Genomic DNA, 25027 nt, shown 5'->3' on the forward strand with positions numbered 1-25027 from the left:
AGGGGCATAAGGAGTTAGGTGGTCTGAAATGCTTGTGAATGACGACTGACGAGAGCTGAGAAGCGGCCATGATTGGTACTTCGATATGAAGAAATAGGTTTGAGAGTGAGGTAATAATTGAGCCATTGAGGTGTTGAGAATTACAGGTACATATTTATCTGCTAATGGGTGTGTATGCTGGGAGAATAACGTAAAGAGAAGCATGTGTCATGTGTGATGGAATACCGAAGAAAGGTTACAGGATAAAGGGAGTGCTGTGAAGGATCCACCGCACCAATTTTGTTTCTTATTCAGAGATTGGAACCCAAAAACTTTTTTTTTTTTTTCTGGGGACAAGAGCACCGAAAGTCCTCTTCATCCCATCGTGCCCTACCAAACGCGCCTCCGTCAATAATACCTCTCTTGCTCTGACGCTTGACTTGTTCCAAGACTTTGGGCCTTTCGTTTTTCCATTTACTGTGACTTATGTATATTTGTATTTGTACGTATAATGAATAGAATATACAGTTATTTTAATGAGATTCATTTAAAATTTATTACGAGATAGTATTTTCAGATTCATTATTTTAACCATAAATAAATAAATATAATAAGGTTGATTTCATCAAAGCGTGTGAACCGGATTGTTCCTGCGTTTTCTGCCCGCTTCCCTTTCCTCTCGTCTTTGTACCATTCTTTACTTTGACCTATTACTTTCTCTCCTCTACTCTTTTAGGGCTCTTTTCTGCTTGGCCTCCTTCCTCCTCCTCTCCTTCATCTCAAGTCTCCTTCTTTGTGTTTGCGATCAATGGATAATTTCACCTCTTCTTCTTCTTCTCTTCCTCCTCCTCCTACACCCATGCCCGACATTCTGCCCGCATCGGCTTCATCCTCTTCTGCAGCTTTCGACGACGGTTCCGAGGACTTCTGCAGTATTTGTCTTGAGCCCTTCAGCACCGATGACCCTGCTACTGTATGATCTGAGCCCTCTTTTTTATTAATTGACTCCACTTCTTCTCTGTTTAGTGTATGCATTTGGGATCGTGTAGAGTTATACACTCTGAGGAGAGACCGTAGTGTATTCCCACGGACTTATTTGTTGAATCGTTTTGGGTATTCGCTTGCTTCGGAAGCACGATCAGTCTAGAATCGAGTCATAATTTTGCCGCATTTTATTCTTTCGTGGGCATGAGTTTTTCGTTGTCACATTGTTCTAATCTTATTTCTCCTACGATGTTGAAGGATGTCCGGCTTTGAAATTCTGTTCAGTGCTCTGTTTCTTAATTCAAGCGATTGATGTGCTTCAGAATTTTGATATGTCTCTGCCTTGATCCTCGTTTTGTGAATTTAGGGTCATTTTGTTGTTGAGGAGTTAGGAACTCAATGAAAAATGTACTGTTTTAGTATATTATCTTTTGAAGATATCTGTATGGATCAGTGTGTGTCAGTCTTCACTGATACAAACCCTGGGGAACTTTTGCCTTGCTGTGGTAGTTATTTAAGCAGAATGAGGAATGATTCATATCGAAGCAAGCCAAAAAAATATATAATGCATGTGCTTCCTTCTGAGTATACGCATGCTTGCTGAAGAAATTTAAATATTTATTCCATATTTTAAACCAATTAATATAACATGTAGATCTAGATCTGTTAGTGGATTCAGATTGTGGAATCATGCTACCATGAACAGGAAACTATATGCTTTGAAGCAACCAGAAATAGGTGAACTGCCCATGTGATTTCTTGCAATTATATGCATATTTGCAGAAGACAGTTGTGTTGTTCTTTTTTGTTGCACCACTTAAACTCGACATCTAATCATGATGGTTATATGAGAATTCAGACTGAATTACTTGAGGCAAATAAGTTATTCACGTTAATCAGGTTCCTATCTGTATTCATGTGTAAATTTTGATGGCTATTTGGCTGGTGCTGTTAAATAAGCTGTGCTTCATGCATGGATAAATTACATTCGGTTGATTTTCAAAAGAAATTTTGAAATGGAGAAAATTTAGGTGCAGTTGAAAGGTATTTGAGAAGTTGAATTTTCACAGTGGGGCATTACATGATTGAACCTTTTAATAAACTTCCTCTGCTATTCCCATGTCATGGATTTCTTGGAAAACCCCATGGCTATCACTTAAGGAACTTTACCCTAGTCTGATCTATTTGCAATCTAGAAATGAATGTCTTGCTTATAAATGCTCAACAATTATTGACACACCTCCTTTAAATTTTCAGATAACAAATTGCAAACATGAATATCATCTGCACTGTATTCTTGAATGGTAAGGCTGACTGCTCTGTAGGGAGATCATGTTTGTTATCAATATAATAAACTGGATCTATGCTTTTCACTCACATAGACAATAATATAATAGGCTGCTTCTAACATTGTACTTTTTTATCTTTAGGTCTCAGAGAAGCAAGGAGTGCCCAATCTGTTGGCAGATACTTGTCTTGAAGGACCCTGCCAAGTATATATTCTCTTGGAAAATTTGTCTCTTTCTTGTATGTCTTGTGTTGTTATGGTTTTTTATTTTCCTTAATCACCAACCTTGCAGCCAAGAACTTCTAGCTGCGGTGGAAGCTGAAAAACGCATAAGGTCAAGAGGCTCATATTCATCTGCATTCCCACATCCTCGTACCCCCATTGAACGGTTTAATGTGGAACAGGTGAGCAATATTTCCAAGTGTTATGAATCTGTTTTCTAATTCAATATCTATTTGTATTTATTCATGTAATGCAGCGTCAGTTTATGAAACAGTATCAGTCTATTTGACAAGGCTCAATATACTACTGCAGGATGATTCTTGTTCCGATGACTCCGATTTTGATGAACAAATTATGCAGCACCTAGTTGCTGCTGCAAGTAGAGCCCATTATTTTCGTAGAAGGGATGTGCAAAGATCATCTGGAGTAGGTCCATCTAGGATTCCTGTAGTTGAATCTTCATTGCATGTCTCTGGGCTGCAACCAGTGCATACAACTTCACCTTCTGGAGATAGTTCACCTAGTTCCACTTCTGCTGCTGGCATTCAACCTCCACCGCCTGCCCCTTCTTCTGTTGAAGCAATTCCAGGAAATTCCACTCCTGATACCCATGACCCTTTCAAAGCCAGGTACTGGTTGCATCAAACTTTGAATATGAATTATAAAGCAGTGACATAAGTTCTTTATCAGGAGGTTTATGGCATGCCCTAGAGCATTCGACCATCGATCATTCTTATGTTTACTATCTCTTGGGTTGTATCCAGAGTTCTTTATAGCCAGCCACCATCCGAGAGTGTGAGAAGACTGAACACTTCTGAGATGTTTACTTTCCCTGAGTCCATCAAGACCAAATTTTCTGCTGCTTCAGCTAGGTAAACAAATTTATACATTTAATCCCAGATGCTCCTATGATTATCCCACTGATAAATGTTTTTTATAATAAAATCTTGAACCAGATATAAAGAATCTATTTCAAAAGGTACACGTGGTCTTAAAGAGAAGTTACTTGCTCATAATGCCTCAGTGAAAGAGCTGAGTAAAGGTGTTCAGCGTGAGATGAATGCTGGCATCGCTGGTGTTGCACGGATGATTGAACGCCTTGATCTCGGCTCAAAACAGGCTACTGCTTCTCCTTCCATGCCCAGCTCTACCGAGGGAACTTCTGGCTTCCCCTCTAAAGGAAAGACTGTCCAAGAAAATGGTAGTGGACAGTCTCTTCACTCTGCCGTTGAGGAAGAGAGTGGAGTAGTCATTCATGATGTTAGATCAGGTCCACCTGCACAGGTTTCCAGTGCCACAGTTAGTCCAGTAGGGTACCCTCATCCACATGTTCAGGTTGATCCATCCATCTAATTCCCTGCTTTCAATCATTTTGAAAATTATTTTATTTCTTGAAAGCTGGCTGATTCTTTCCGTGTTGGTAATTTTTAACGTCCAGAGTGGGTGTGATGCGGTGAAGACTTAGCTTGGCTGGTATGTCGTCTCACTTGTCCAAGAAGAAGCATGCAGTGCAAGTGATGACCTTGTAAACCAATCTACCCGTTGGTATATGCATCCGGCATTGTTGTTACTGGCCCATGAAGTTTAAGAATTATAAACAATGTGCTGAGCCAGAGCTTTCACCTCGAGGGAGATTATTTAATGAACTTATCACTATAGTATAGACATGCATGGATGGTTATCCATACTCGGCCTTTGTTTATAGTTTCTTCTACGTGCTAGTATATCGCTCATTGCGGTCAAATAATACTGAGGTTGTCTGCTTTCTCCACTTTAATCTACGAATCTAGCAACTTATTGAGAGGAATATGATTGTGCCATTTGGTAAAATCTTCTAAGGATTGAAAGCAACCTGAAATTGTTTTCTTGCTCTATTAACGGAATTAACCGTCGGTTAAAGAAGGAACATGCAAATTAGATTTGTTAGCAGATTATAGTCGTGTCTCATTTTCGTCATTGTTGCTGAAGAGCTTCTAATCAATATATTCTGGTTTGATTCCCTTTAAAAATGTGAAGCATTGGTATTCATTGCCCCTTTAGCATAAAGCAGCTTGTTCTTGAAGAAATTTAATGATGAGCACAGTATAATGAAGATAAGCAGATTAAACTCATAATGAACAAGCGTGTGGATATGTACATGCTTTAAACTTCCAATGAAATATGTGGGATCAATTTCCCTTGTCCAGAGGTGACACTTAGGGTATGTTTAGATTAGTGTTGTGTAAAACTGACTTCTAACTCAACTGACTTTTATAATTAAAGTTAGAGTAAAAGCCAGTTAGGGTATATTTGGATAAGTGTTTTTAAAAAATCAATTGAAAAAGTTAAAAGTTGTTTAGATGATTAATAAAAAAGTTAGCTTTGTTGTAAAATGACTGAAAACGGTATGGATTTTATTGAATAGTAGTGTTTGAAATTTTGTGTTTAATGTGATAATAGTTTAGAAAATACGTAAAATTATTATGATAAAATATAAATAGTTTATTTGTGAAATTATAAAATAAAAATATTTGTTATGAAGAAAAATTTGAAAACACATTGTAGATAATTAATTAAATATACACAATAGACAAACATGAATATAAATTAAAATTCATTTGGTCTGAATAAAAGCTTATTATGCTAACAAAGGAGATAAGGTAGAGGGAAAAATATAAGGGTAAATCTGGGATGCTCATTTTTAATAATCACCGTTTGAAACTGCAGTTTGAAAAATCAGATTTTTTTCCGTTGAGTCTAACTGAGATTGAAAGCCAGAAGTTAGCTGAAAAAGTTAGCCCAGTCAAACAACAGTTTTTATCCAACTTAGTTTACAACCCCAGTTTCACAGATTTCAAAACACAACTGCAATTCCAAACTGCAATCCAAACATGCTCTTAATCCAATCAATGGTGGTGTCCATTGGCTGGCGGTGTCCGGGACCCTATAAGATGAAGATGGTTCACATGGCTTATTGCAAGCTGTGTTAAAATGAACTTGAAAAGTCCCCTTTTTTCCCCACCAAAAAAATGCCCCTTCAAGATAAATATGATGTGATGCAGGATAGTGATTCGACATTGCATTTGAAATGGGATGCGAATGAGATATGGTGTGTATTTTCAAAATTAGTTTTTTTTTTTTGTGCAATCAAATGACATGGAAGCAAAAATATTTCAAGGCAATAAAGAATTTGGGTACATACAATGATTAAAAAAACAGTATTTCACAATTTTATTTTCCTGCTGAGATGTTCGAAATGGATGTCGTGGTATCAAACTATATTAATCCCTAGCTGCTTCTTTCCCATCAACCAACATTGATTGAATCGTTAAGAAAATGAGATAACGATGTTTCCCATAACGAGAGATTGTCGGCGTCAGCCTCAAAAACAAATCTCCTGTAGGATTACACCAAAATAGGAAAGAGAAAATTTACAATAGAATAATAAAAAAAGAGGGACGACATGAAAAATATAAGTAATTAATTAATCTGTTTATAAGACAACGCAAATACGAATAATAAACATGAAATGGCAACTATTATAGGACATTATTAAACACCAAATCTTAGTATTGCTCCGAGTAGTTTTAGAAGGAATATAATCAAGTGAACAACACCAGATTATAAATCTATTTTTTTATGTCCTATGTGTTGTCGTGCAAGTTTTTCATATTTACAACACTTCACAATTTGATATAATGAGCAGCACTCACTACGGTGAAAATAAAAAATGAAAATTTGTACGGTTGGGGTAAAAGTGAAACCAGAATAATTGACAATTCAATTATTAAGATAAGTTATGCTTGCAAATTGTAAACTTTTAATCATATTCATACTTTTGCCAACGATGCTTAGCAGAGTCTGCTGCATGAATGCATGGGCAAAAAAATAGTTTCTAATCACTCTTTCTTTCTGGTTGTCTTGCACGAAAGCAAATTGAAGTTTCACTTTGTTTTTTTTTTAATCATAACTGAAGGTTTGCAGTTACTACTTTTAATTGATCACGACTTGCAAGCGAATAAAATATCCTTTTCGTAATTTGCAGCCTTTTATAGAAGAGAACATATTTTTGCTTCCATGTTCAAACACAAGCCTGACAATATGGCAGAAGGCAAAACGAGGGTATTTGCAAGTTGTTAAGGAATAGTATGATTAATATTATTGAGTAATCAAGGACAAGCTTATCAATGAAACAATAACCTAGAGACATACATGCAGTCAAACTGCAAAACACCCATACTTGTCCACATGTTGGAAAGGCACAAAACCTTGGATGAACCTTCCTCCATGAATACACTCGGCAGCAGAGTACATATAATAAAGGCTTTCCCATGTACATAATCGGTAGAAACCTATATATATTTTTATCAATCACCGAGACAATATAATAATTTATTGCCTAAAGACTAAAGAATCAGACCCACGATAAATAATCCACTAAGCTTGGCAAAGGAATATAAAATCATTAGGATTTATCAAACTGTTCTGTTTGTTTGGGGAGACAGATCTGTCCGCGTCAGCCATTTCTGGATCTGAAAGAATAACTGCTATTAGGAGCTCGAGAAACCATTCTTGTATCTTCAGATGGTTTCTGATGTTTTGCATATGAAGCAGATCTTCCTCTTCTTTGCCTCCTTCTTGGTTGTGTGGACTGAGGGATGAACACCCCTGTCCCTTTGCTTGCTCTTCTCACACCCTGCTCGTACACTATCACAGACAGGGGAGGAGGATGAATTATTGCTCCTGAGAAAACCTGAAGAAGAAGAAGAAGACACACAAGTTATGGCAGGTTCGGATTGGTCATACATCAATACAAGTTAAGGTTAAATTTCAGAAATGGAAAGATAAGAACCTGAAGGGGCTCAGGAGGACAACAAGCAAGTGGGTCTTCTTGTTCATCTTCATCCATAATCAGGAGAGAAATCTGCTTGCTCAAGTCTGCAAAAAAGAGATCATCTTCAAGCTCCACTGCAACATCCATCACCTGAAGTATTCTGTTCTGAGACCCAAAAGGATGTAACTTGAGAGATAACTACTAAAGTGTAAAAATAGAGAAGAGGATTTTATAAAGGGGCAAAAGGGTGAGTGAGAGGATGGGGTGAGTTATAAGGGTGTATGGGCATGTGGGTTGGTGGGACCATATGGTCACAGTTGGCCAATCTGGCTAAGACCCACAAGAATCATGGAGGTGTGTTGTGTGGGGATAATTATCCTTTTCAAGCATAAGGAGATGAGAACAGTAGACAACAGCCCATATCCAGATATCTAGTCCAGGATAGACTCAATCTCTTGCATACTTGGTTATGAACATCTCTCTCTCTCTCTCTCTCTCTCTCATCTCTCCAATAACAGTAAGTCAGTAAAACAACATGTTATATGGTTCATAATGTTTTTAGTCCTCATCTGCACATGCAAGTATCAACATAGTTCTGAAACTCAAGGTCTTTATCTGTAGTTTTATATTTTTCTGCTGATTACTCGCGGTTAAGATTGAACCACCATGCACACATAAAAGTCCATTTTGGTGACTGACAGTGGGATCTGCATGTTGCGCAACTTGCTGCGGTGGAGCCCCACGACAGTCTTTGCGACAATTCACCTTGGGTTGATTTTGACTGATGATGACAATTTTATAGTTTCATTTTATGACCTTAACAATTAGCAAGTAAATGTAGTTGTTTCGTCATAATTAACTATAATAAATGGCTGTGTGAAGAAGTTATTTGTGATAAAATTAATAAAGAAAATGTCTTATATATATCTGATAATCGTGATTAACTTATTTCAATTCATATGTTACAAATCTGTCTAAAAGATTTTGTACCAAAAACAGGTGAATGTCAACTCAGAATAGCGTGTGTGCCGGGCGTCAAAAAGTACCTTAGTACTTAAGCTTCAAAAAGATGGGATTCCTTTTGCCAAAAAATAAAAGAATATATTGGATTCCTAGTGTCCTTATCCTTTAGGACTGTTGGTATCTTCTCCTATTACGAATGTTTTCTTAAAGGATATGGCTCCTTTCAAATTTTTGGCTGTAAATTTTTGTGAAGTCATTTATAAGAAAGAAGAAAAAAAGTCGTCCTCCAACGGCAACACCTCGCCCTCCATCTTTCATATTGTTACTATCTGAAGAATCAATTAGAACACTGAATGTGTACCAAAAAGAATTAAAATACTGAATCTACCATTAAATGCAGTTGCTTGCTTGCTCTGTCAGTTACAATTTTGTGAAATGAGAACTAAACAGTGCCTCGAGCATTCATCAATGAAGAAGAACATAGGGATTAACGGCTTTAACGGAACGAGAACCCAATAAAAAAATTTATAATGACTGATAAATTATTTTTTCATAGTAATATAATAGAGAAAACTCCATTAATTTCTTTCACCTGAACTATGCTATGAGAGTACCAATATTTTCTCTAACGGTTGACGTATATATTAATTTTTATAATTTATATTATGCAAATAAAATTATTTTTCATACGACGGAATGATATAATTTTTTTACTATGATAGCTGACAGTTAAATGGTATATTTTTTCTGATAAAAAAAAACATTATATACCCTGTTGCAAACTTGAAGAAATAAAAAAATCTCACTTAAATAATATCCCTAGTCTTTTTCAACAAAGCACTGGCGTTTCTGCGAACAAAGGCATTAATTCCAGCCGATCCTACAGAGGGGCCAACTTTTGAATCTTAACCTGGACGGCAGTTTAACAGTACGCATTAGCCTTTACATGCATAAATGAAATCTGCTTTTGCGGATGTGACAAAAAAATGTTTCGATTAATTACCCAAAATTCATGAGACACGATGCTGAAAACCTTTTGGTTGGTATTATACTTGATAGGTACACAAGCCAATCACTAATAGATTTGTAACTTCATCACATGCATGTTTCAAAAGACTCGCCTTTACCATGTTAGCAAGTTTCTTCATGATTGATTCTATATACAGATCTTTTGAAGACTTCTGTACAGAAAAGAAAACACCATGAATCCATGCAGAATAATTTAAAAGGCTTTCTCTTTGAAGGAATGAAATTAGTGACTGGTGGGAGTTTGCTTGAGCCAGAAGCTTCATATTTTAGGAACAGAGCATAAAGCAGTTCATTCCAAACAGATTCCTTTTACTTCAGCACAGACTTACTCAGTCGCACAATTATGGAGGACAAAAGCAAGACGAGCTTATGATAAATAATACAATTAGCTAAAACTGAGGCTTAGATTATGATGAACTAGAACACCTCGTCAGCCAGAATAAAGAAAAGGAATACATCAGAAGTAAGGTATTTTCCATCTATCATTTTATGGATAACCTACAAATCCAGATGCATCATTTGTGACAAAAACTTCTCGCAGACCCCGCATAAGCTACTAGGTGGTGGGCTAGTGGCCTATTGGTGAAGGGTATGGATAGTTAGCAAATAGTCATGAGGAAAATGCGGGCCTTCGTGTTCTGTTCGAGACCCAAGCTCATCAATTCAGCAAACACCTGAGTCGCTGAATACACACCTCTCTCAGGATAGCATTTAGCTCGTGGTTTGCTTCAATAATACTACAAAGTAGGCCTTATATTTAGAACTAAAGATACTATTATTTATTGCTTCAACATTACTACTGAAGGTACATTGCACGTACCACCCACACAAGCCTTGAGTCTTCCAGACCAACCTCTTCCTTCCACATCATAATCAAAATTTTCATTTTACTCCATCAAACGGAGGAGATTTATTGGGGACGAAATCGGTTTACTGTGTGTATTACCTTTACACTGAAATTCAATCTAAAGTAACCAAATCTAGAAAATGTCCCAACAGAACTTAAAGATTAACGAACAACATACACTACTTGTCATTTCAGCAATAAAAAGAAAGAAAGAAAATAAAAAATAAAATAGATGCACATTTAAATAAACAAGGACTTGAGAATTATCGATGTTAAGTAATTAGGAAGTTATCTTATTCTCAAAGAAAAACTAGTACCTGAAGTTATGACTCTTGCAGTATACATATTATGGGAAATAAATAAAGGTGAAGTATTGACGACGAATTCAATCAAAATTAGTTTCAATATGTACTATCAATAGATGATAAAGACAAGCGAGGAGGAGGATGAAGGGTCAAGAAAAACAACAAGGATGAACACATGCAACACCACCTATGTGGAGACAAATATAAATGAAATGGATACAGAAGAACATGTTTCTCACGATTCAACTCCTCTATTTTTTTTTCTTTTTTTGAGTGGACACAATTCAACTCCTCATTAAAACAGAGATGATGCATTCATTTGATGAGGAGAGGCAAGCGCTTTAGTGCCCCAGGAGAAAAACAGCTAGCGAGAACACTACCCAAAAATGTAACCAACAGGAAACTCTGTTCAATATGTTACATATGCCCTGCATAGAGAATCTATGATCGTGTCTTGGAGCAATAACTCACTGACCAAGCGTTGAAGACCTTCTCATGAGCCAGAATCAAAATGCTGATATCTGCTACGTCCAGGCATTATCCTTTAAAATTACAATCGATTCATTTTGACGATCTTGTGTCTGCTATTTTATCATAATGAATATAAACATGAAATCGTAAGATAACACAAATAGATAGTCTACCAACTTACTACCTGCTTTTCAGCTTAACAACATGGTATAATCCATAGACAACCACAGTCCCACCCAACCAAGAACCTATCTACAGTTAATTCCACTTAATACAAGGGTAGAGAAAGAAGAACAAGTTCCCCCCCCCCCCCGGGTGTAACAAGCACATATTCTTTCCCTTCTGAAAACAAAGGAGGATAACAGGACCATGACATGACATCTTCATTTTATTGGCCAAAAAAATTGACATCTTTTGTTCGAGCTCCACATAATAAATAACAATCGAAATATCAATTCAACAAGCAACGCAGACAGAGCATGCTCTTAGTCTCAAGAGATTGAATAAGTTTCCGGCTGCAAATGCTGTTGAGGATTCCGCAGCAGAGCCAATAGAAAAGGGTCGCCTTCCTTTCGCTCAATTAACGTATCACTGTAGTTAGACTGGCAGAGAAACTTAAGTCAGGATACTAAGCTCTCCCTCGCTTTTCTTTCTCTCAATTCAAACAGACTTAGATCAAGTACAGTAAGTTACACGTCCACCCACAAACGCACTATCCGAATATATATATATATATATATATATATATATGTTAACGCACACCACACATACCCACTGTGAAAGAAGACGTACGAGTCTATGAATCAGAGTCAGAGAAAGCAGATTCTTGAGAAGGTGCGGGGGAATCAGATTGCTGGAGGGCATGCTGCTGAGCTTTCTCAAGAAAAGGCTTGAATCCGATCTGTATACTCAAGTAGCCAAAAGCCAAGGCTCCCAGCACCACAATTCCTGACCTTATCGCATTCATCTTCATATCAGACATTGGAGGAGCCATCGACCTTCCACCGTGCTCCCGTTTCTCAGTTCTTCTTGGCTGCAAGAGTAAGGACTGGGAGGCGGTAAAGATCCCTAATTTCACTCTAATTAAATGTTTGAAATTTATTATTTGACCCAAAAAAAATGTTTGAAATTGCTGTTGTTGAGAAAATCATTAAAAAAAAACTTTAAAAATTAAAAACCTGCTTACAAAATTTTTGTCCTTATAATGTCAAGACCCATATTAATATTATAATAAATTCTTATTTATAATTTTTTTAATTTTAAAGTCTTTTTTATGATTTTTTTTATTTTTAGATTTATTGCTTCAATCATAAGAATAGAATATATAGCAAATTTTTTAAAAAATAAAACTTATTTAAAACTCATTAGATTTATAAGAAAAATGTAAAAAAAATTGATTTTTTTTGGGAAAATAACACAAAGAAAAAGTTAAAAATTACAATATTTTAATTTAAGCATCTAAAAAATTTTCTTCTAATATTTTCAGATATAGTTAAATGACTAGAATATCTTTGTATCAAATTTAAAAGACAAAAATTATCAAATTTATTATTATTAGTATATTTCTTATTACTAGCTATTTAATATTTATTATTATCAGTTTATAACTTATTAATATATAACTTGTCATTCTTAATATATTTTGCCAGTTGTTTTTCGACACTTGTTATTATTAATTTATAAGTTGTTAATAAATCTAGAGTATTTTTATCATTTAACTGATCATGTTATACATTACCTTTTTTTCTTGGATTTTGAAGGGGATTTTTATCAAAATGCTACACACAGTAAATAAATTACCATGATACTACACTATGAAAAGTATTTCCTTACATGCTATACTCAAACTCGTTCACCACAAGAACGAGTTCAAATTTTTAAAGAAATCGTTTAAGGGAAGAACGAGTTTCATGTCTGATAATTTTTTTTTAACAAGATCGAAACTTGTTCAAGGCATGAACAAGTTTAGCCTGTCAGAACGTCTCAGTCTGCTTCTTCTTTTCTCTTTCATTTCAGCAAAATTTACAAACAAAGACCCACACCATCAACGCATTCTTCCTTTTTCTTTAGACTTCGGAGAGAATTGCAATAAATGACCCAACTCCTCCCCAACCACCGCTTTCATTTTTTTCCTTTGCCCTTCATTCTATATTTCCAAAAAATATGAATCAATTTTACTTTATATCCTAATAATTAAATTTTAAAAAAATATATAAAATAAATTTACTGAATATAAATTATTTATCAACATGATATAATATATGCAAAATTTACACCTATTTAATATAGCCATTGGACAGAACAAAAGTCAAAGATTATGAGGGAATGAATGGTGTTAAAATTTATTAAAATTAAACACAAATAATTATGTACAATCGACTTATAACATTCTTGTATATAAAATTTTTTTTACAGAAATTATGTACATTTAAAAATATTGGAAAAAACTTAGAAATTGATACCGGCTAAAATGATATCTTGTAAACAAATATTTACAATATATACTTAGATGCCGCATGTATCAAGACAGCCTTGTCATGATTTAATGATCATTTATTTATATTAATAATTCAAACACGTTTAATTTTTAGCTAATGGACAAATTCAAAGTTAGATTATGAATATTGTTAAAATTTATACCCCTATTTAATAATTACACATCTAAAAGTGATATATTTTGATTTATCATATATCTAAACAGGTTGCAATATGCTAAATTAAACTGACTTTTTTTTAAAACAATTCAAATATAAATTATAATAGTATTTCAATAAACTTATGTTTGGTTAAATTTAAACTTGCAAATTTTAAACCAAACACTTGTATGTTATGTTTTTTTTCCATAAATTGTTCCATAAATGTACATAATTTCTGTTTAAAAAAATTTTATATACAAGAATGCTACAAGGCGGTTGTACATAATTATTTGTGTTTAATTTTAATAAATTTTAATACCACTCATTCCCTCATAATCTTTGACCTTCGATCTGTCCAATGGCTATATTAAATAGGTGTAAATTTTGCATATATTATATCATATTGATAAATAATTTATATTCAATAAATTTATTTTATATATTTTTTTAAAATTTAATCATTAGGATATAAAGTAAAATTGATTCATATTTTTGGAAATATAGAATGAAGGGCAAAGGAAAAAAACGAAAGCGGTGGTTGGGATTGGGAAGGAGTTGGGTCATTAATTGCAATTCTCTCTGAAGTCTAAAGAAAAAGGAAGAATGTGTTGATGGTGTGGGTCTTTGTTTGTAAATTTTGCTGAAATGAAAGAAGAAAAGAAGAAGCGGACTGAGGCTCTTTGACAGGCTAAACTCGTTCATGCCTTGAACGAGTTTCAATCTTGTTAAAAAATATATATATATCAAACATGAAACTTGTTCTTTCCTTGAACAACTTCTTTGAAAATTTGAACTCGTTCTTGTAGTGAAATACTTTTCATAGTGTAGCATCATGGTAATTTATTTTACTGTGTGTAGCATTTTGATAAAAATCCCGATTTTGAAGTCTTACGTATTAGAATTATAATTAGAATATTATAATTTTCAACTTTTTTATTATTATTATTATTTCATTTTCTCTAAGTTTTTTGGGGAAAAGACAAAAATGAAAGAGCGGGGCGGTCTCATCTTCTCCAATTTCTGAATTCTCAGGGAAACTACCGAAGCTCTCTGATTCTCGAAACAGTGGGTTCGATGCATTGACCCTGCGGCGTTTAAAAGCTTTCAGGGTTTCCGTTTTGATTATTTTTCAGGTATTAAAGTATTCATTTACCTCTTTCCTGCTTCCCATCACCTCTTTTTTTTTTTTTTTTTTGGAGTTTTTCAAGCTTTAATGTTTGAAGAATTCAGGGCCATACCTCGTGATACTGATACTTGAATTCAATTCATTAGTAATGTTTGTGTTGAGTTATTTGATTATGGCATCAGTTTTTCCTTAAGACCGACTGATGTGTTATTTTTCGTATTCCGAACATTCTTAAATAAAAATATTATGCCTCGTTTTTTTTCCCTGGGAAAAAAGGAGGAACATGTCTCGGTGTTCGCCACGAGAATCAATCTCCTGGATTGTTACTGGTTCAATTTGTTATTTCTTGTTTTAACTTTTCTATGTAGAAGTGAAATTTAACATTTGCTGCTCTTTCTGCTTCTGAAAGTAGAGTGTTTAACTTGTCTATTCTGGAGGGTTAAATAGTATTCTTGCTTGGGTTGTGATAGGGGCTGTCTTTTGATCATGTTTATCAAACATAGCATGACTCCTCAGGTAGCCTTCTTGGGTTGTGCAAGAAGTTTTATGTTGGCTTCTTCGCCTGTTTACAGAAGACAACAATTCCTGATAAGATCTTTGGGAGCTGCTAGTGGTCACCCAACTGATTTTAGGCAAATGCAACATCCAAGGTCTATTGAAGCGGATGCTGAGAGCATTGTAAGAGCAATTACTCCTGCCCTTGATCCCACTAGATACAAAGGCCAAGCAGGTATAAGTAACATTCTTCTAATTCCTCACAATCCGAACAAAGAAGAACAAATATGCATTCCTTTCACTACTTCTATTTGCTGCTTACCTGTTTTACATGTGAGCCTGTTTATTTTGCAACCATGAAGATGGTGGTATTGTTTTTGGTTTTTCCCTCTAAGGAGAAGCTATATGATAAAATCCTTTTAGCATTATTGCAATCTATGCTGCTGTTTCCATGCCAAGATTCTGTCTTTTAATTTTCTTTCCCTTTGTTTCCTGTGACAAAGGGACTAGGGTTAGGCTGAGTTGTGTTAAGTTTCAAAGAAGTGATAACTAATTTAAAATAGAGGTTTCAGAAACTAAGTTGCCCCATTTATAACCAGAAGGAAAGTTCTGGAAAGTTCTGCTTTCAAAGCCCATTTCTTTTCTCTTCGCCCAGAGAAAAATAAGAAAATTCTAATGAATGTTTCACTGATTTTATATTACCGATTAGGAAAGATTGCTGTGGTTGGAGGGTGTCGTGAATACACAGGAGCTCCTTATTTTGCTGCAATTTCTGCCTTAAGGATTGTTAGTTTAATTTGCATATGCCATATCATTCGTCATGCCCAAGTTATTCCACATACCCAATCAGGAAAGTCATGTTCTTGCCTGGGTGCAACTTGTTACAGTTGCCAGTGGCTTGAGAGTTCGTTTTCTGTTTGCACATGGCACCTCTATCATTGGATATTCACATTATATCAATTTTGCTGATGTTAGAATATCAGTAAATTGTGGGTTTTTCCGTACAGTTAAGTCAGTGAGCATCTACGGTTCTCCAAGACGCTGTGGTGGCCAGGGTGATATCCTTTCTGGAAGGCAAGTATAACTCTTACTATTCCTTTAATATTCTGCATCTATCTTTTTCTTGGAGTACAAAAAGTAAATACACACAACCACTGTGTTGTTAGCTTGTTGAGTCAGACCAGTAATAAGGACTAAGTGGTATGAGATGCTTAGGGTGTTCCTTAAGAAGAGCAATTCTTTCTTGATAGTGCACTATTATTATAAAAGGGGATTCCCCAACGCCTTCTTGGGTCCTGTCAACTGTCAACCATTTGGTTAAGGACTTATTTGCAATGGCGATAGAATCTTTTAGAAGTAGCTTTTCAATCATAATTTACGGAATACAAGACAAGTATGTGAGGGGAGTTTTGTCTCGAATAAGTACTTTTGAGGATCTTAGTCGTAATCCCAAGGAAGCACTAAGTTGTTGGAACAGTTAATATGTTAAGAATTCACCAATGACAATGTACTGACCAGAGACCCTGCTTTTCTGGTGCCATGCCTAGTACTTTTTTCTGCATTGTAGCCATGGGATACTGATCTTGTAGTGACTATCAAGCAAACACTTTTTTTTTTTTGGTACAAAAGACTATCCAGCAAACTAAATAATGAAAATATCATAATTTCTTAAACTTGTTCTGTTTGAATTTTTGGAACTTTTAGCATAAAAGAATATTTTTTATTGGTACAGTGTTGCTGTCTTTTTATCATGGTCCCGCCAACATGTTCAAACTGCTGGTGAAAATCCAAACCTCAGGTTCTGCGTCATTACGTAACTCACTATATTGTTTTATGCTGGCTAATGTTCCATTGTTAGTTATGTTTCAACCATGCCATTATTTCAGTTGTAAAAATCCAACAGTTTTGGGATGCATTGCTGGCTCTGCCTTGATGAGGAAGGCAGCATCCCTTGCTTTCTTGAGTAAGAAGAGATCAACTGTCACTGGTGACATCATTGACTGCTTGGGGAAAAGGTACCGTCTTTCACAAAGAAATTCTTATCTAACCTGGGTCTATAAAGAATTTGGTCATTAATCACTAATGAATATGTAGACATATTAATATATTTTTCTTATTTTCTACGAGAGCCATTTTTTCACCCCCTAACATGTTCATTTTTCCGTACAGTTAAGTCAGTGAGCATCTACGGTTCTCCAAGACGCTGTGGTGGCCAGGGTGATATCCTTTCTGGAAGGCAAGTATAACTCTTACTATTCCTTAATATTCTGCATCTATCTTTTTCTTGGAGTACAAAAACTAAATACACACAAACACTGTGTTGTTAGCTTGTTGTTGAGTCAGACCAGTAATAAGGACTAAGTGGTATGAGATGCTTAGGGTGTTCCTTAAGAAGAGCAATTCTTTCTTGATAGTGCACTATTATTATAAAAGGGGATTCCCCAACGCCTTCTTGGGTCCTGTCAACTGTCAACCATTTGGTTAAGGACTTATTTGCAATGGCGATAGAATCTTTTAGAAGTAGCTTTTCAATCATAATTTACGGAATACAAGACAAGTATATGAGGGGAGTTTTGTCTCGAATAAGTACTTTTGAGGATCTTAGTCGTAATCCCAAGGAAGCACTAAGTTGTTGGAACAGTTAATATGTTAAGAATTCACCAATGACAATGTACTGACCAGAGACCCTGCTTTTCTGGTGCCATGCCTAGTACTTTGTTTCTGCATTGTAGCCATGGGATACTGATCTTGTAGTGACTATCAAGCAAACACTTTTTTTTTTTTGGTACAAAAGACTATCCAGCAAACTAAATAATGAAAATATCATAATTTCTTAAACTTGTTCTGTTTGAATTTTTGGAACTTTTAGCATAAAAGAATATTTTTTATTGGTACAGTGTTGCTGTCTTTTTATCATGGTCCCGCCAACATGTTCAAACTGCTGGTGAAAATCCAAACCTCAGGTTCTGCGTCATTACGTAACTCCACTATATTGTTTTATGCTGGCTAATGTTCCATTGTTAGTTATGTTCCAAACCATGCCATTATTTCAGTTGTAAAAATCCAACAGTTTTGGGATGCATTGCTGGCTCTGCCTTGATGAGGAAGGCAGCATCCCTTGCTTTCTTGAGTAAGAAGAGATCAACTGTCACTGGTGACATCATTGACTGCTTGGGGAAAAGGTACCGTCTTTCACAAAGAAATTCTTATCTAACCTGGGTCTATAAAAGAATTTGGTCATTAATCACTAATGAATATGTAGACATATTAATATATTTTTCTTATTTTCTACGAGAGCCATTTTTTCACCCGCTAACATGTTCATTTACAATCAATTTGATCTCAAATCCACCTGAAGATTGCTTGTTATACAAGGAGCCAGCTTTAATTTTTGAGAGACTTGTTATAAAGTCAAATCTCACGCATTCTTTCCTGCAGTTTGGAAGATATTTGCCCTGCCACTTGATGCTGTTTGCTGCCTAACACTTCCATAATCGACCACTGTGAAGTCAGCTTGTAAACTATATATATATATATATATTATATATATATATATATATATATATCTTCCTTTCCATGTTCTTTTATTACAAGTTTCCTAATTTCTTATCTCTGTCTTTCACTTGCCCGTTCTGTTTATATAAATTTTGTCTTTAACATGAACATGTTTTATTTTGATGAAGAGAGATTTGCGATTCACTACATTTAGCAAGTCTGCTGTCCTGAGTACTTTTTCTCTGCACCTGCTGACTATTTGGCACGTGGGTGGAAGGTCTTCCGTGCTAAAAATAACTTGTACGATATTTTGATTCAGAGATTATAGCGGACGCGTGAGCAGAATGGGGAGGGATAGTTAATCTATTATTTGAGTCTCGGATGTTTCAGCTCCTCGATTCGTGCTTGAGGTAATATAGGAGCAGTGGTATCTATGTTTTGCGGTGTTAGGTCCCAAGTAGTGGCCAATCGTAACTGAAAATTGATTTGGATACCGAAGTGGTTCTTTTCTTTCCTCCAATAATGTGAGAGCAGGGACGCACCAACCAGTGAATGTTATGCTGTTGCTTAACCATTAACTCTAGAAGGTAAAATATGAAAGGGAATTAGGAAAAGTACAAGTTTGCCATGGGATGTAGCGTGAGGTGTACGTATTTTATTTTGTGATTACTGGAGCGAAAATGCTCCCTTTCTTTTTTCAGTTGTTTCCTATGATCTATGGCATACTTGTATTTTTAAGAAATGCTGGATATAATTTAACTTTCTAAACGATGAATGGGCCATCACAAAGAGTTTTATTTAGTTTCAGATTTGTGGCTTGACTGGTCGATTTGCCGTATTTCTGGAATGTTCTAAGGACAATACAATTCCAGATCTTCATAGGTTTGACTGGGGGAAAAATCTTCTTCATAAGATGTCTGTATGCCAAATAAAGCCTAAGAACTGAGCATCTTCTTTTGGACACAACCACGCTTGTTAATCTACTTTTGCCCACATATATTCGAGTTATAGAACTAGAAATATACTTTGATAAAGAAATAGAGCCCATGAGTTCCTACCAATTAATCTATATATCTAAATATTTATATACTTTTATCAAAAAATAATTATATACACGTGACGTGGCACCTTTTTATTTTTCTGCCAACGCGGCACTATTAATTTATGCATCTATGGATCAGTCTACTAATCATTCTGCATATTTTCCAGGCAAAAAAAAAAAAATCATTCTGCATATTTATATCTATAACGAACAATAAAGTTTTATCTCAAACTGGGAAGGACACCTTTTAGTCTGACGTAAAAGAAGACAAATGTCATTTTTTAGCTCTATTTTCAAATTATTTTACTTTAGAATACCAATAAACCATCAGCTATGCGTTTAAGGATTCTAGCCGTCAATTGAATGGCGAGTCATCAAGATATATAACATTACTTCAAATATATTAAGTCGTGTCCTTAATAAGACTTAGCTCGTAGTTCTATATTTAATATTAAGATCGAAGGTAGTGCAAAATAAGAAAATTTTAGCACAATTCCATTACATTTTGTTACAATTTAGGTTGTTCATTAGCCTATTTTTTATTTGCATGCATAAAAATAACAATTCCAAAAATGGAGGGATAAACAAAACATTCACGTCTTCTTTTTTATTTTTTTTTTCTTTTAAGCAACAAATCATTGCATTTCTTGAGTAAGCTGTTTAAATTTTTGGAGAGAGATTCTGTTTTGGCTAAATTTGGCAACAGTGTCAACGGTTTCAACCTCTTCTCAAAAGTAAAGGGATAAAAAATTCGTTGCCTTGTTAGCTGTAAAGGCTTTGAACAGTGAATGCATTAAGAAAAGAGAAGCTACATACTACATAGAATCTCAAACTAGGTGCATAATTTATTAGAAGAGCACAAACTGTACATTGATGGAAACAGAGCAAGTCCTATATAACACAAAGTCCAGCAGAATACGCCACCCTACCGGACCCATTCTTAAAGTGATAGTAACTCACTACGTATTTACATGGGCCCCTCATGCATGCCTAATAACCACATAAATCCTTTGCTCCACTCCACTAATAATCTTTACGAATATAACCTCATCGTTCGGTAACCCACTTTACGATTCACGAGACTTCTACTCTCTGGCTGCAAGAACCGCTGGCCCTTCCACCTGATATTTCATTCCACCACATTCACACGTTAGAAGCCCCACTTACTTCATGGTTCAAACAATCACACGGCTAAAAGTTCGGTCCCGTGCCAAGCAAGGCAATTAAAAATTACAAATAAATGTTGGTATGTTAAACATAAGGCCTTCCTTTCTTGATCCTAGTCTCCATCACTTGACTCACTTTTTCCTTTTCCTTATTAATATGCGGCGGTTTCTTGATCTGCCCCACCCAAGACCACCTACCAAGCATTTGATTTCCCAACCGCTTTGGTAAGAACAAGGGGGAACACCAATATTATGGGGGAATTTTGCGCCTTTTTTAAGAAAGTATTATAAGTTGCGGTTTCAGTGGGAAGGGAAGGGGGGAAATGAAGAATTACAGAAATGGTATGGAGCACTATACCGGCAATTGTATTTAAAACTCGGGTCATCCCGTTACCTTGAAGGTTGCTCCCCAAATTTCCTCTTCGGCTGCGGGTACTGCCGTCACCTTATTCTTGGGATTCTCATAGCATCTTAATCCTCCAGCTGTTGTGTAGTAATAGCAACCTGCACCACAGCTCCCAAAGGCTTATGAATTACGATGCACACTTAACAGAGATGAGGAACATAGAATGGGGAAGTAAACCCACCTTGAGGGAAAGAAGCAAGGGACTTGCCACAAGCGCCTTTTAACAATTCTGCATCATCAGCAAATGCCACATATCCATCCGCTGTTATTCCCCAATACAGAGGAACCTTACCATATTGGTCCTGTCAAAATTCATACAAGCACAATGTTTTCAGTCACGGAGTGAAGCTCAAGTGGGTGGATCAGGGAAATTGAGGGGTTTGGATTACTTACAGAAGCCACGAAGAGAGTAGAAGTGGACTTGTCAAAAACTACGAAAGCAAAGCCTCCGCTGAGATGGCCAACAACGTGATTGGCAGGGTAGGGTGCTCGATCGCGCAAAGCTTTGTATGCCTCAATCACCAAAAGCACTTCATTGGCAGACTTGGCGAGTCCATATTGTTGCCTCAAACTGCCTAAATTATCAAGAGCTCCTTCAAACAAACAGAACACCTCGTCCTTCACGGCGAACGACCTGCCATTTCCAACTCAGCATTTAGATATTAAATGACGTCTAGAATGCCACAGTTGCATTAGAGCAATACATTCCCACAAACAAACACTTAATGAAAGAAAAAAAGAAAAAAAAGTAGACGTATTCAACTAGCCTATATTTGCATCCCTCTGTTTTTCCGTTCAGGTAGTTTTCTCTTCCGTCTGGCCAACCTTATCCCCACATAAAAGCAACGAAGATAAGGAAAAGAACAGGGAAACGGAAGTCAACAAAATGAGGTGGAATCGGGGCGAAGCAAAGCCTCATAATTGCAAGCAAACAGGGGCAGTGGCCAGCTTCTGGACTCTGGTCCAAAAAAGCAAGCATGATAAAAGACAAACACCATTGTCTTAGGTTAATATTTAATGTCCACTACAAGACCACCCTGTCCCACCCCACCCCATGAAAGCAATGGAGGCGTGTGGACTTTTCCGCTTCTGGGATCAATTTTTATTGTTTTTTGGTTCTCTAATAGATGGAATCCAGTAATATATACATGATTTGCTACAATTCTTTTAATTTTAATAAACACAATAAAAAAAAAAAAACAATTGCCAAAGATATCACGATTCATGAGGCACTGTGTTCCTCATCACTTCAGAACGTGAACACTGGGGAGCCAAGTTTGTAGCCACATGATCTGGTTTTCCAGGCCCAAAAAATCCCAGATAACATTCGTGACATTGGACTGACGACCGATGATCCTCAATAAATAGCGATTGCTTTCGATCATACTATTAAAATTATTTTAAAACATCTCGAATAAATTCTTGAAAAATATCCTGTCGGACTCGGAACTTTCTTTTTTGAGCACAGATTTACAGATGCCACAAAGCAACCGGTGATATTTTGTAAAGACTATTCAGGAGATAAAAAATCCACGTGCACCAAAGCATAAATATATTTCAATATAAAAAACATAAAATAATATAATTAATACTTATTACCAAAACAAAAAATAATTAATATTAAACTTTCTGGTGGATAAGAGGGATTCAAAGTACTTTTTTTTTTTATATTTTAGATAAAGGGAATGCAAAATGACATTTAACCTACTCTTATAAGACCCATTTATTTTACCTATCATATTTATCTATTTTTTCTTAAAACAGTCATTGCAATAGCTGAACATATTAAAATTTCATCAATTAGGTGTTCTAACTAATACACATTATTAACAAAATATTTTAGGAAAAAAACAACACCTACTTGTTATAAATAACTAACTTAACTAATTTTTTTAATTTACAAAAATTAATCAATTAGTTTCTATATTAAGAAAATACTACTTTCCATTCTTAATATAAGAGTTAATTAACGAATTTGAATATATTAAGAAAATTAATTAAGTTAGTTACTTGTAATAAATACATAAATAGGTATTCTCTAAAATACCTTTATTAATAATTATGTGCCATTTGATGAAACATTTAACATATACAACTACTATAAAAAAAATATTTAAAAAATAGATAAATATGATAGATAAATATAAGACCCCAATCAACTTTGTCTTTAATATTTATGCATTTTTTTCAAGATAGTCCTTCTAACAATGATAGTTCTAGCCAATACATTTGATTAATAAGAGTATTTTAGGAAAGACAACACCTATTTATGACAAATAAATAACTTAACGTTTTTCTTTAATTTTCTCAAATTAATTAATTAGTTCTTATAATTAAGACCCGTGGTAGTATTAAGGTTAAACCAAATTAAAAACAAAACATCATGCATGGGACCGCGTGGAATTTCCGTCCATAATCTGCCACATATGCCGCTCAATGCGCACAATTACCCTGCGGAGCATGAACACTGTATCCTATCTCTCCCTAATCCCTATTATTTATAGTATTTTTCTTTCGAGGCTACGACGACGTATTCATGCGAAAATCCCAAAAATACCCAACCATGTGCAGCCCCGTCCCCCCTATTTCAGACTCACCCTGTGGATCTATGATTATCGAATAATGATCATTGGATCTCACACCACATCCCAGTTTACCAAAGGAAACGAAAACAATCCCCCCCCCCCCCTCTCTCTGTTTTTCTCGTTTCTTTCCCTCTCCAGGCAATCCTATCTCTGTATTTTGAGACACTATTTTGCACACCCTTCCCACCTACTCTTGCTCTTTTTCTTTTTTTGCCGTCGACTTTCCAACCTACTTTTACCATCCCCGTATTCCCCTGCTATATCACCCCCAAAGAAACCATTCGTGGCTTCAAGCCAAATTGGTTGCCGAGAAAATTTCAGCAAGGATGTAAAATATTTTACTATTAAATCGTCAATTATGAATTTCAAAATGAAACAGACCAGACAAGTACTAGATACGCGTCAGAGAGAATAGAGGAACACGATGCATGAGTGATTAGTTGATATCATAATTCGGATCGGAGGCAAGGGGGGAAAAAAAACAATTTACCACCAACCGTCTGATTCGCCTACCACCTATCTCAATCACTGCCTATATTACGGTCAGATGACTGCGTGATTTTCTTCCCCTTATGTTTGTATCAGAAATTTTCTGGATTAGGAGGTTTACTCTTAGTTTAATCAAAACAGGTTTCTCGTTTCTCAAGGTTCACAAGCAACCAGAAGGGTGTACAGATAGATGTACAAGAGAAAGGGGGAAGAGCCATTAATATATGGGAATAGGGAGGAGCTTGGGGGAAAAAACATTTCCACCTACTGTGAAAGCACCATGAAAATGACCGATAAAAACGACTGATTGCGAGCTAGCTACAACGACTAGGAAGCCAACGTTACCTGGGGTGCCACGGTGACTCGTTGTGGTGAGAAAAAGCCAACTGGACGTGATCTCCGACTTGCACCGACACGGTAGATGGGTTGCTCTGGGCGAACCGGTTCATCAGTGCGGCCGAAGTGATTTTGGGTGACGGCGTGCGACTGCCGGCGGCAACAAGCTCGTCGGGCGGCGAAACGATGGAGCCGCTGAAAACACCCAGCATCTTCTCAACACCTAAAAGGACGGAAAAGAACTCTCTACCACAGGGGTAAAATGAAAAACAGATCTCCCGGTCTCACCAGAAAAGTTCAGAGCTGAAAATGGTGATGACTGAAGAGCCCAGTGTTTTTCTTATATAGAT

The 25027-nt window shown here is 35.8% G+C and overlaps 4 protein-coding genes across 5 annotated transcripts; 2 read left to right on the top strand and 2 right to left on the bottom strand.

Annotated features, from left to right (window-relative positions):
* Positions 1-635: 635 nt before the first annotated feature.
* On the top strand, positions 636-4331 carry LOC114730983 (E3 ubiquitin-protein ligase RHF1A-like). The gene is made up of 8 exons (XM_028918102.1): positions 636-952; positions 2221-2267; positions 2394-2456; positions 2544-2655; positions 2786-3102; positions 3238-3345; positions 3430-3808; positions 3912-4331. The coding sequence occupies exons 1-8, from the start codon at positions 788-790 to the stop codon at positions 3936-3938; spliced, it is 1218 nt and encodes a 405-aa protein (XP_028773935.1). The 5' UTR covers positions 636-787; the 3' UTR covers positions 3939-4331.
* A 2254-nt stretch (positions 4332-6585) lies between these two features.
* On the bottom strand, positions 6586-7753 carry LOC114730989 (uncharacterized). Its single transcript, XM_028918112.1, has 2 exons — positions 7305-7753; positions 6586-7205 (listed from the first exon to the last, which is right to left on the bottom strand). The coding sequence occupies exons 1-2, from the start codon at positions 7431-7433 to the stop codon at positions 6969-6971; spliced, it is 366 nt and encodes a 121-aa protein (XP_028773945.1). The 5' UTR covers positions 7434-7753; the 3' UTR covers positions 6586-6968.
* Positions 7754-14543: 6790 nt separating this feature from the next.
* On the top strand, positions 14544-18870 carry LOC114731000 (ATP-dependent (S)-NAD(P)H-hydrate dehydratase). The gene is made up of 10 exons (XM_028918123.1): positions 14544-14670; positions 15134-15393; positions 15868-15944; positions 16009-16232; positions 16891-16956; positions 17045-17178; positions 17286-17394; positions 18056-18121; positions 18212-18340; positions 18597-18870. The coding sequence occupies exons 2-10, from the start codon at positions 15150-15152 to the stop codon at positions 18622-18624; spliced, it is 1077 nt and encodes a 358-aa protein (XP_028773956.1). The 5' UTR covers positions 14544-14670; positions 15134-15149; the 3' UTR covers positions 18625-18870.
* Positions 18871-20462: 1592 nt separating this feature from the next.
* Positions 20463-24994, bottom strand: LOC114730988 (stem-specific protein TSJT1). Of its 2 annotated transcripts, none has more exons than XM_028918110.1 (5): positions 24687-24994; positions 21661-21901; positions 21449-21569; positions 21256-21365; positions 20463-20816 (listed from the first exon to the last, which is right to left on the bottom strand). In XM_028918110.1, the coding sequence occupies exons 1-5, from the start codon at positions 24887-24889 to the stop codon at positions 20781-20783; spliced, it is 711 nt and encodes a 236-aa protein (XP_028773943.1). In that variant the 5' UTR covers positions 24890-24994; the 3' UTR covers positions 20463-20780. The 2 variants fall into 2 exon arrangements, with proteins under 2 accessions (XP_028773943.1, XP_028773944.1); XM_028918111.1 differs by having other exon boundaries at positions 21220-21365.
* Between the last annotated feature and the right edge of the window lie 33 nt (positions 24995-25027).

This window comes from Neltuma alba, unplaced genomic scaffold (assembly GCF_004799145.2).
Source record: "Neltuma alba isolate B1F8T4 unplaced genomic scaffold, ASM479914v2 tig00012795_pilon, whole genome shotgun sequence".
In the NCBI taxonomy this organism is placed as follows: Eukaryota; Viridiplantae; Streptophyta; class Magnoliopsida; order Fabales; family Fabaceae; genus Neltuma; species Neltuma alba.

Excerpts from the sequence above, each read along its gene's own strand:
- LOC114730983 (XM_028918102.1), top strand. The coding sequence starts at position 788 with ATGGATAATTTCACCTCTTCTTCTTCTTCTCTTCCTCCTCCTCCTACA. Across the intron at positions 953-2,220 it reads GCACCGATGACCCTGCTACT|ATAACAAATTGCAAACATGA; the intron begins GTATGATCTGAG and ends TTAAATTTTCAG. Across the intron at positions 2,457-2,543 it reads GTCTTGAAGGACCCTGCCAA|CCAAGAACTTCTAGCTGCGG; the intron begins GTATATATTCTC and ends CCAACCTTGCAG.
- LOC114730989 (XM_028918112.1), bottom strand. The coding sequence starts at position 7,433 with ATGGATGTTGCAGTGGAGCTTGAAGATGATCTCTTTTTTGCAGACTTG. Across the intron at positions 7,206-7,304 it reads GTCCTCCTGAGCCCCTTCAG|GTTTTCTCAGGAGCAATAAT; the intron begins GTTCTTATCTTT and ends CTTCTTCTTCAG.
- LOC114731000 (XM_028918123.1), top strand. The coding sequence starts at position 15,150 with ATGTTTATCAAACATAGCATGACTCCTCAGGTAGCCTTCTTGGGTTGT. Across the intron at positions 15,945-16,008 it reads CAATTTCTGCCTTAAGGATT|GAAAGTCATGTTCTTGCCTG; the intron begins GTTAGTTTAATT and ends ATACCCAATCAG. Across the intron at positions 18,341-18,596 it reads ATTGACTGCTTGGGGAAAAG|TTTGGAAGATATTTGCCCTG; the intron begins GTACCGTCTTTC and ends TCTTTCCTGCAG.
- LOC114730988 (XM_028918110.1), bottom strand. The coding sequence starts at position 24,889 with ATGCTGGGTGTTTTCAGCGGCTCCATCGTTTCGCCGCCCGACGAGCTT. Across the intron at positions 21,902-24,686 it reads GAGTCACCGTGGCACCCCAG|GTCGTTCGCCGTGAAGGACG; the intron begins GTAACGTTGGCT and ends TGGAAATGGCAG. Across the intron at positions 21,570-21,660 it reads CTACTCTCTTCGTGGCTTCT|GACCAATATGGTAAGGTTCC; the intron begins GTAAGTAATCCA and ends GAATTTTGACAG.